The 11,903-nt window shown below is 35.2% G+C and overlaps 1 protein-coding gene across 1 annotated transcript; it reads left to right on the top strand.

The window, feature by feature from the left end:
• Window positions 1-9,901: 9,901 nt before the first annotated feature.
• LOC124931086 (bidirectional sugar transporter NEC1-like) lies at window positions 9,902-11,501 on the top strand. Its single transcript, XM_047471475.1, has 6 exons — window positions 9,902-10,054; window positions 10,151-10,187; window positions 10,279-10,492; window positions 10,585-10,743; window positions 10,822-10,941; window positions 11,038-11,501. Exons 1-6 carry the CDS (start codon window positions 10,003-10,005, stop codon window positions 11,353-11,355), a joined length of 900 nt encoding a protein of 299 aa, XP_047327431.1. The 5' UTR covers window positions 9,902-10,002; the 3' UTR covers window positions 11,356-11,501.
• The last annotated feature ends 402 nt before the right edge of the window (window positions 11,502-11,903 follow it).

Below are 11,903 nucleotides of genomic sequence, written 5' to 3'. Positions count from 1 at the left end.
CAGGTTGTGTAGTATTGAAACCCCGGTGTTAATCTCTAACCGGATTAACCACCACCCTTCGAGTGAGAACCGCTAATCGGTCCAACCCCCGGTCCTCTAGCGGCTACCTAGATCCTAACAATTGGTATCAGAGGCCCTGTTCCCGGGACTTACGAAGAAAGCAGCCGCTCAAGCTGCGGAGGATGCTGAGCGGTTGGAAAGGGAAACACGGAGGCTGGAAGGCTACGCATCCGAAAACAAGAAGAAAAAGGCGGCCGCCTCCACTTCAGCACCGAAAAAGCGAAAGAGGGAGGCCCTTAAGAAAGTTCAAATAGCCGACCTACTAAATGAGGTCACTGAAACGGTCATCACGAGTACATCGCAGCAGGCTGATCAAGTCGAAGAGGAAGTTGAAGAACAACTACAGTCCCGGTCTACAAGACGACGACCTTCCGAACCGACCAGTCGACAGCAACCGAAGAAGAAAAAGAAAAGCATATATGACTTCTCGGACTCGGAATAGGGGCTTCCTTTCCTTTACTTGTCTTTGTGCTTTTACATATTATGTTATTTTCGGTTATCTATACTATATATAAAGCTATTTTTGAAACCGGCCATCTCTTGCATCTCTACTTAGTTTTGATAATTTTAAATAAAATAATCAAAAAGGGAGAAATTGATAAGATAAAAGATAAAGACTCTTCCAAAAATTTTCTCAAAATTTTTTGAAAAATTCTCCCAAGTCAGTTTCAAAAATACGGACAAACAAAACAACCGGCCTACGGTTGCAAACTTACATGATTTTGATAATTTTAAATAAAATAATCAAAAAGGGAGAAATTGTTAGATAAAATCAGACCGGTTCAAATAAACCTAACTTTAATAAACTTTCCATGCAGGAACAAGGAACCGGACCGGATAAACCAAAAGAACCGGCTAAGAAAACTAATCGGTCAAGCTAGTAAACCGACCAAGAATACCTGGAACTTGACCGCACAAAGAAAGGATCGGCCAAAGCAAAACCGGAAACATCAAACAGCCGATCAGCCACAAGGCAGAGGAATAACCGGAAGAAGTCCGGTTACATCACTCATACCAAAAGCCATTCGGTTAAGACAAATGGTCGACCAGTACAAGAAGACAATCTGGGTATCTGTTGAGAATGATACCAAAGGAACAGACTGAACACTTCCATATCCATGCAAGTCTGAGGAAAGACTGTAGGCTGCAGAAGACAGCACTACCGGATCTTCCAAGTACAGAAAGAAGATCTTCCAAGTACAGACAACTGTCCAACAGACAGTGCCTACATTGAGTAAAAGACAAACCTAGCAGGTTTGTTTTACATACCGGAAGAACAGACCGCCAGGTCTAAGACATAATGCCAGGTCTGAGGTTGACCATCAGGTCTGAGGAAACGACCGCAGGTCTGAATCTCTAAAACACTGAATCACTGCACCTCTGCTCAGCCAATCAAATTCAAGGCAGTGAAATATGACCGTTGGCATATTTTACCTATAAAAGGGGCAGTTGAAGAAGAGTAAATGCGGGACAAGTGAGATACAGTGAAACAAGTGAGAAATTTTAAGAGCATTTATTCTGCATTTATTAAGATTGTGTTGTTCTAAGAAAGCCTAAGTGTAAAAGCTAAAGTGTGCTTTACAATTTCGGTGTAAATTGTAAGAGTGTCATCGAGCAGAAATAAGTCTCGATCGGATTGTACTTGTATTCCTTAGTGAATATCCTTCTCGCGGTTTCGAGAGGAAGGGGTGACGTAGGAGTTTTATCTCCGAACATTCATAAAATCTGTCTTGTTATTTACTTTCTGCCGATTTCACTACTTAACCGATCTATACCGCTCCAATCTACCTAATCCCATCTAAGCCGAATTTCCAGACTACCGAAACCGACCCATCAAATCTCAAATCTCCATCATCTAAAACCGATACTGCCTATCATATAAGTGTGCCGCTTCAACCTGAAAGCAAACCTCTTCCGCGCTTGAACCTAGTTCAAGGGTTTGTGACAGGTTGTGTAGTATTGAAACCCCGGTGTTAATCTCTAACCGGATTAACCACCACCCTTCGAGTGAGAACCGCTAACCGGTCCAACCCCCGGTCCTCTAGCGGCTACCTAGATCCTAACAAGGTCCATATTTCAGATGGTACAACTCTTCCTATTTCTCACATTAGTAAATCAGTACTTAATTTTCCTATGCGTTCTTTTATCCTAGACAATGTCTTATGTGTGACTTCGGCAAACCAAAATTTACTATCGGTTATTAAATTTACTATTAATAAAGTCTCTATGGAATTTTTCTTTCTTGTTATGTTATCAAGGATCTAGCCACAAGGGCGCAACTTGTTAAAGGTCCTTGTCAAAGCGGTGTTTATTAGTTAGTTCTACTAGTTCTTAATTCTTCTCCACCCATAATGTTTGCATTTGTTGGAATTTGGGCCTCATCATTCCGCTAGCATGCAAGACTTGGCCATACCTCTTTAAATACTAGCAATTTAATTATTAATAATTTTGATTTACTAGTTTTGAATAAGTCCCTAATGTCGAACAAACACAATTGTGTATCTTGCTAGTTGAGCAAATCGCACCATTTACCGTTTTGTACTTTTTCATTTAATGTTATGCATCATCTACATTTTCTTTATGCTGATGTTTGGGGTCCTACTTCAGTCACGTCTGTGGATGGTTCTAAATACTTCTCATTTCTTGTAGATTCATTTACACGTTATTGTTGAGTTTATCAGTTAAATGTGAAGTCTCAAGTTACCTTTACTTTTCCTCACTTCTGTTTAAAATTTTGTTTTTTTGATAATTGTGGCTAATTTATTGCATTACAATCCTACTTGCTGACGTGTGGTATCTCTTGACTTACCACTACCCCTCACACTCCTCAACAGAATTAGATGGTTGAACATCGTAATCGACATGTATTAGAAGTCACCTGTGCATTATTACATTTTGCTTCTCTACCATTGTCTTACTAGTCTTATGATGTTCAAACTAGTGTGTATTTGATCAATCGTATGCCCACATCCTTGATATCCAAGAAAAGTTTGTTTCAATTGATGTTTGGAATTGTACCGAATTATGTTAAGCTTTGTGTATTTAGTTGTCTTTGTTTTCTATGGCTTCACTTGTATCTTACAAACAAACTTATAACGCCATCAATTCCATGCATGTTCGTGGGGTACACGACCACACAAAATTCCTACAAGTGTCTTGATATTTAGTCGGGTTGTCTTTATCTCTATCATTATGTGCAGTTTATTGAGGACTTAGTTCTCGTCTTCTCACCCGACTTGTCAATACAACCCACTAGTCCTTCTAAGGAGCCGACTCCATTCACTCTATCAGTTTTTCCTCCTAGAAAATTAACTAGTATGTCTTTAGTCTCTGTTTTTCCAACCTCTTCAGGTGATCCAAGTCCTATCTCATTTGAGTCAGCTCCAATGTTTGCCCCTTTAAATGAGAATTGACACACTTACCCTATGTGCACCAAAGTCCTTAATAATATCAAAAACCTAAGAGCTATTCGCTGCCACCAAACATCCTCGGCCTTCTGACATTAAGTCATCTACTGTTTCTTAGGCTCTTGTGATTCCACTATGGCGTTCAGCTATGGATGAGGAACTTACTACGCTTTGGCACTTGGGATTGGTCTCCCCACCTTATGATTGAAATAATATAGGAAGATAATTGGTGTTTCGTATCAAACATAATCCGGATGGTTCAATTTATAAAGACAAGGCTCGTCTCATTGCAAAAGGCTTTCATCAGATTCCTAGAGTTGACTTTCGTGAAACGTATAGCCCTATGGTTAAACCTGTAACAATTCACACTGAATATACTCCTACACTTCAGTATGATTGTCTCTACATCAAATCGATGTCAGTAATGCCTTCTTACATGGGACATTAGATATTCTCATATACATGCAACAACCCCTTGGCTTCAAGGACCTCGTTGTTCCTTCACATGTATGCCTTTTATGTCGTATTCTTTACGATCTTCGTCAGGAAGTAAGAGCATGGTACACGACTCTGAGTTTGTCCTTATTATCTTTTGGCTTTCTTCAATCTTTCGTAGACTCTTCTTTATTCACGTTTCATAGAGATGATGATCGCCTCTTTGTACTTGCCTATGTTCCGGCTACTCTACTGAACTCATCACGGCTGTAACAACTCATTTGTTTAAATCCCTTCTAGTTAAAGATCTTAGTCCCTTAATGTACTTTTTAGGTGTTGAAGTTGTTAAGTGTCAAGAGGGTTTCTTCTTGTCTCAACACAAATACACATTGGACCTCTTATACTGCTTCAAGTTGGATGGTGCTAAACCTATTTCTACTCCCATGTTAAACAAAGAGACTATCATTTATGGTTCATCTGATGATACTGAATATCGCAGTGATATTAGCGGTCTTCAATACCTCACTCTTACTCGCCCTGATATTGCCTTCACAATGAACAAGCTTGCTCAGCACATGGAATCACCTCTCGCCTTGCATTGGGATGTTTAGGTATCTGAAGGTTACTGTACATCATGATCTTCTTCTCCGTCGATCATCCTCCATCAATCTCACCGTTTTCTCTAACTCTAACTTTGGAGGTGATCTCGTTGATGAGAAATCGGCATCCGCATATGTTATCTTTCTTAAGTCTAATCCTATCTCGTGATGGTCATGAAAACATTATGAGTTTGCTCGCTTTTCCACCAAGGATGAGTATAGGGCCTTGACCACTACAGCTTATGAAGTTTTTTTGGCTTCATCATCTCTTTGCCGACCTTGGAATTCGTTCGCTTTTCATGCCATGGATTTTGTGTGACAACAAAGGTTCCACTCGAATCGCCCTCAATCTGATTCAGCACTCCTACATGTAACACATTATTATTGACCTTCACTTTGTTTGTGATCTTGCCTCCAAAAGTCGCCTCTCTATGTCCTATGTAAATACTCAAGATCGGTTAGAAAATTAGTTAACAAAGTCACTAGCTCGAGCTCACTTTTAGAATCTTCATTAAATACTTTCCATAGTTGATGGCACGTCAATTTTACAGGGGCGTATAAGGAATATATCAATTACATACTATATATAAGGAATAAATCAATCAAATAATATATTAATTTATTCAAATATTTTATTTCCTTCTTTTAAATATTTGATTCATTCGTGTAATCTCTATATAAATGGTAAATTAATATCAATAATAAATTATCCAAAAACCTCCTCTCATTAATTGCAATTAATGTGTAACTTTAGAACTAGATATAACTTCTTTATAGGTGAATGGTTCTGACATATCCACCTCCTTCTCAAAAATATTTAGTGCATAACCAACCATATCCTCATAATGGTATCTATGAGGTGGTCTAACTTCAATCCTCCTTAATCGATCTTCAAATCATTCTAACTAATAACTTTAAACGACTGAGAATCTAATTGTTCAAACTCTGGCAGTTGAGCCTCAATATGGTATTCTTCCTCTTTTCTAGAATTAACATTGTTATTTTCTACTACAAGTATAGAATTTTCACAATAGCCTCGACATGGTATTCTTCCTCGTAAGGTATTTTGTAGTTAATCTCGGTGTGAAATCCATAGTTTATCAAATAACATGTTGTTGTCATTATCGCTATCCAAAAACTCTTAGATTAAGTTTTGCATTAGAGAGCATGCACATCGCTCTCTCCAGTAATGTCTATTTAATTATTTTAGTTACACTATTCTATTGTGATGTATGCTTTACTATGTGATGACGAGAAATTCCTACATTCTAGCCGTATTAATCAAACTCAAACGAACAAAATCAGCCTTTTGATCTTTTTCCTAATTTAATTTTCCACTAACATTTTTCACTCCTTAAAATATTTGAAATCTTCTCCTTTATATTCATGCCAATAGAACCCAATAAAAAATTAAATGTGTCATTTTGACAACTTATAGACTAACATCAAAACCCTTGTAAACATTCATAACACAATTTTCACCGTTGAACCAAAATCCCTTACTATCTAGTATACTTAGAGATATCAAATTGTAAGTAATAAACATAACATATCTCACTTCATTTAGTGTACAAAATTTATCATTGTGCGTTCTAATCTTGATTGAGTCAATCATAATTGCCTTGCAAATATAATTATTGGCCATATAAGCATTATCACGATCTACATGTTTGTAAGATTCAAACCACTCTCTCTAAGAACAAATATGATATTAAGCTTCAGAATCAAGAACTCATGCATCATCCTTACGGGTCTATCCATCTACAACTAAAGATATATTATCATTGGATAATAGATTATCTTCTACAAAAACTATAGAATCGGAACCAGATTTTTGCTAGTTTTTCTTCAAAAGAAATTTGTGCATCCAATATCCTTTCTTTTTGCAGTACTTACAGACATAATTCAGCTTAGGACCATTTGAAATAAATGACTTGTCGCGCTTCTTCTCTTTCCCTCAATTGTTACATTCGCTTGTAAACAACCTCGAAACATGACTCTCTTTAATTGTATTAGTCCCCTTATGACGCAGATCTCTCGAATGAAGGGAAAACATAACGTCTTCTAGACTTATTGTATCTTTCCCAACAATGAAAGACTAAACAAAGTTTTCATATAATATATGTAGACATACTAACAGAATCAAGGCAACATCCTCATCATCAACCTTAACAACAAATTTCTTAATTTTAACACAATATAATTTAATTGATCTAAGTGTTCCATGAGTTGCATACCTTCCTCCATTTAAAAAGTGAAAAACATTGATTTAGAAACAACTTGTTGGTGAGCAACTTCGTCATGTAGAGGCTCTCAAACTTCAACAATAACTCAGCGTCAGTCTCCTCATTTGAGACTTCGATAATGACATTATCTGTAAGGCACAACATAATTGATGAATGTGCATTTTTCTCCAGAATGACCAACTCAGTGGTTATTTCTACATTTACTGAAAACTCTTAACAGCCCCATAATCCATGTTATTTCAATAAAGCCCACATCTGATTTGTCATAAACTGAAGCTATTTCTCCCTATAAATTTGTTGATCTTAATGTTGATAGTTGTCATCTCTCTTAATAGAAAACAAACAATCGAATCTAATGAAGCTCTGATACCAGCTTTTTAGAACAGAATGTGAGAGATGACATAACAATAAAGAAATTCAAGTTTAGCGTGGTTCACCAAGATAAAACTTGGTTACGTCAACCCAAAAGAGAAAATATTATTAAGAAGATCAAAACAGAGATAATAACATGACAAACTAGGATTACGACATTAATTTATATAACATTTGGTCTCTTAAAATCTTATCAGATACCCCTAAAAAATATTGAATTGAGTTGACATATTAAAAAAATCAAATATTCATGTCTATTCAACAATTATAATTAACCAAACTCAAACATTCCCAAAACATAAAATTCATTAGCTAAAATAAAAATAGAACTTTCAACCACATATTTGCATACTTCAAAATTCATCTAGAGGACACCTAAAATTTTCAAATATATCATAATGGTTTTCACCTTCCGCGATTATGGAAGATCAATTTGAGAGAAAATTATGTCGTTAAAAGTATTTATATTTAACTCATTTGAGAAAAATGAAAAGAATATTAAATGACTTGTTTCTTCTCGATAGTCATACATATAAATATTATTATTTCATTGTTAAGATTACATTTGCGAAGAGACTTCTACTAAGAGGACGCGTGTATCTGAGCACTCCCAATGAGTCCCTGGATGATACCCGATTGAAGGGATTGTGATTCGATCTATGAGTTTTCTCATGTACCTCCTAGCTATTAGGAGGTGGATCTGTTCCATAGTGATGAAGATATGCACCAAAAAAGGTATCGGCCTTCTATGGAGGACTCAATGATGCCAACAAAATTATTGAACAATTTTTATGTGCAAGATTGGAAGATGAGTAAAAAAGGAATCGAATAAAATGTCAATATTGAGACATTTTGGTACTATCAACTATGGGGTTCTTCAAACTTCAAGTTATAGTGTCCTGTTTACAATTTTTATTTAGAACAATTAAGCTATTTTGTAAAAACAAAATCTATGATAAAAAAAAAGGTTATATGTAGGATACATTGGGACAATTAAACGTAATCTTCTTCAATCTTTTATTTCAACATCTTGGATAGACATGTTGTGGGAGATGCTCAAGATCAACTACATTATGCATATCAATTAATATATGATGTTTTAGGCTTATAGTAGATAAGGTCGTGTAAATAATTAACGTGTGGATGCCTCAAATGATTATTCACCAATGCTTTAATTTGTGTCGTCGTTGCAAAAGGTGGTATTGTGTTCGGTTGGGAATTTTTATTTCAAATGATTGTGGTTCTTGAGATTGTAAGAAACTAATACAATGTAACAATCAAACATAAGGCATAGGGAACATTAAAAACAATAAATTGTTCCATAACGAACGCTCTTAGCCTTCGTCCAAATCACACCGATGTTTGTTCACCCTTTCCCTCTTAAAAGATGCACCTACACCTTTCAGTCCACATTCTGGATGATGAAAGAAAAATGGACATTCTTGTGTTTCTATCGATCTCCGAGACCCCAAGCACAGCCCATTCCATAAAAAGTAAGGTGGAAAATGTATACATGCAAGTTGGAAACTAACAAAACTATAATAAGATATATTGTAAATTATGAAACAAAAAAAATTATGAATCACCAAAAGTTTGGGTAGTAGCAAGTAAATGAGATTGATTCCTCATGTGTACACAAAACAGTGGAGGCAGCAAAAGAAATGAATAAAAGGTGAGTAAAATGGAGGCTAATTATAATTAAACATAGGTATATATGTATGTATAAAGAAAATGGATCCCAAGAGACGAGTGGACAAGTGTATTATTGATCCTACATGGCATCATTTAATTGGATAGAGAGGACCATTCTGGATTAGTCATGTTTTTACTGAGAAGGATCACAACCCGAGAGGAATCAACACCTTCCATAAACAGAAAGATGAGTTGTAACCCTTAACACCCCCATTGGATGGGTGGGTGACACATCATAAAGGCCCTCTATTCTCACCACTTGGTCTTTTTTCTTTCTTTTTTTCTAATCCGGCTAGTAATGGTAGGAAATGTTCCCGTAAATACTCATTATTGGTGGATCAAAATCACCTTAAAATGGTAAAATATAAGGCATTTTCCTAGGCAAGTTCTTCTAATTAAAGAGTACTTTCAAATAAAAATATTGTAACTATGCCAGTCCACCTTAACTTCTCATTTCATTTCATGAATATGGTGAAGTCAAGAAGAGTCTAATTTAAAATCTTATGTGGCAAGCCTACATTGTTCTTGTCATTAAATTAGTAAAAATAGTTTAATACAAGTTATAACCCGAGTTATAGTACGTAAACAAGAACAAAATAATCAAAAAAAAGTTTTTACAAAAGTGATCATAAATACAAACCTAACAACTATCCACCACCACCACCATAGAAAAACAAAAGTAATAAAAAAAAGAAAATCAAAATGGGAATGCAAGTTGGAAATAGTCGAGATTTTGAATAATGGTTTTCGAGAACCCGGTCATTTATGGATCTTCTAGTTTCATAGTTAAACTAGATGTAAAGTTTATGTCTTTCTTTTATTTGACTTTCTAATTTTTCTTAAACTTACAAACACTCTTGTTAAGGAGCTTAAATTAGTCATTAATGAAGTTAAGATAATATTTCTTATTAACCCTAAAAAAAATTGGATTATTATCATAATCATTAAATAAATATTGTGTAAATAATAAAAGTGATTTTGATAGTAGGTACACCACTGTTTCCCATTTCCTTTTAGCCTCTCTCTCTCTAGATCTCTTTCTCACTTTCTCTTCTCCACCACCACTATATATATGGGTTGATCCAAGTCATTCTAATTTGTGTGGAAAGCAATTTGCAAAGTATTTGCTTAGCTTCGATACCCAGTTGAGAAACTCAATTCTCTGCAAAGAGCTTTGTCTTTCTTCAGAGAATGACAACTTTCTTAACCGCACACAACTTGTCTTTCATTTTCGGCCTTCTAGGTGTGTTTATATGTCCTTATTATCATAAGACATGGGATATCTAAATTATTTCTCTATGATAAAAATTACCAACTTTTTTTCTATCTATCTTTGTAGGCAATATTATCTCATTCTTCGTGTTCCTCTCACCGATGTGAGTCTTTATTGTCTTCTTTTTTTGAAGTGTGGTTTGGGATTATTTTTAGTAAGAAGAATAAATATTCTAATTTTTATTTGTTATATAGACCAACATTTTACACAATATGGAAGAAGAAGTCAGCTGAGGGCTATCAATGCCTTCCCTATGTGGTTGCCTTGTTTAGTGCAATGCTTTTGATGTACTACGCTTTCGTCAAGGTCGGTGATGCCATCCTTCTCATCACCATAAACTCTTTTGGAATCTTCATCGAGACCATTTACATTACCATGTACTTTTACTATGCCACAAAGAAAATCAAGGTTAGTATTTAAGAAATTATATATTTAACTCTCGTCCATGAATTTTTAAGATATTTATATTTTAATGGAAACAATTTGATGAGTTATCGCAGATCAAGACAATGATGACCGTTGTAATCATGTTTTGTGCTTATGGTGTGATCCTTGCCTCAACCCTAGTTTTCACCAAAGGTGCAATGCGTGAGCGTGTCGTTGGATGGGCTTGTCTAATATTCTCTATTAGTGTATTTGTGGCACCTATGTTCATCTTGGTATATAATCCTCAATCCAAATTTCATTTTTTGTATTTTACCTTTGTTTAATGTCTATTATACATGATGATTTTGCAGAAAAAAGTGATAAAGACCCGGAGTGTTGAGTTCATGCCATTCTCTTTATCACTTTCCCTCACAGTTAATGCTGTCATGTGGTTTTTCTATGGTCTCCTTATAAAGGATATGAACATCGCGGTATGTGTGTTAATTTTTATCCAAATAAAAATTTAAATGAATCCCACTTTGTAATGTTTTTCATAGAACCTAATAATTTATGTAAACTTTGTCTAGGTTCCCAATGTCCTAGGGTTTGTCTTCGGTCTCATCCAAATGACACTATATTGGATGTACAAGGATGGAAAGAAAATCGTGGAGGATGAAATATTTGCCAAGGACAACAAGGCCGGGAAACAAGTAGTGATCGAGATGAATGAGGATGATAAAGCGAGGATTCCTGATTTAGCCGAACAACTAATCGAAATAGCCAAGCTCAAGGCGATGATCGCTCCAAATATGATTCCACTAGTCCCCAATCCAAGAGAGAACGTTGTATGCGGAGAAACCCTAATTGTGCCACAACCAAACATATCCATTCCTGTCCATGCTTGAGGTTAACTGAAACCCTTCTCCCCAGTCAATTGCTAATTAGTTTGGTTAATTAATTAAGGTTTGCTTTGTATGAAGTCATAGTCAAGTAACTTACAATAAGCCTGTCTATCCCTATAGATAATTAATCTTTGGGCTTTTCTCTATTATTTCTTTACTGTTTGTTGAACTCTCTATTTTCGGTTGTATTAATTTTATGTTAACGATTAATGAGAAATATTCTAATTAGTTCTAAATAGATAATATTGTGTTTGTCTAAACAACTTATAGTATCATATGTTGTTTTATTAATGCATGCATGTATACCAAAAAAAATATATTTGTATTTACATAATGAATTAATTTATGGGACTCTTTATTTAATGATGAAACCATTTATGGAACTCTTTTATTAAAAGCAAACATTATCTGATGAATTCATATATAGCGAAAAGAAAAAGAAGCATGGAATTGTAAATGGAGAAAGTGACTTGTAATAAATCTTTAATAATAAAACATGACATCATATTATTATCTTCGATCCTCTACCTAATTTTAATTTTTTTTGCTAA

This window comes from Impatiens glandulifera, chromosome 3 (assembly GCF_907164915.1).
Source record: "Impatiens glandulifera chromosome 3, dImpGla2.1, whole genome shotgun sequence".
NCBI classification, from domain to species: domain Eukaryota; kingdom Viridiplantae; phylum Streptophyta; class Magnoliopsida; order Ericales; family Balsaminaceae; genus Impatiens; species Impatiens glandulifera.
The sequence above is the reverse complement of the archived record's forward strand: the minus strand, read 5'-3'. Positions and strand labels throughout refer to the sequence as shown.

Excerpts from the sequence above, each read along its gene's own strand:
- LOC124931086 (XM_047471475.1), top strand. The coding sequence starts at position 10,003 with ATGACAACTTTCTTAACCGCACACAACTTGTCTTTCATTTTCGGCCTT. Across the intron at positions 10,055-10,150 it reads TTTCATTTTCGGCCTTCTAG|GCAATATTATCTCATTCTTC; the intron begins GTGTGTTTATAT and ends CTATCTTTGTAG. Across the intron at positions 10,942-11,037 it reads TAAAGGATATGAACATCGCG|GTTCCCAATGTCCTAGGGTT; the intron begins GTATGTGTGTTA and ends AACTTTGTCTAG.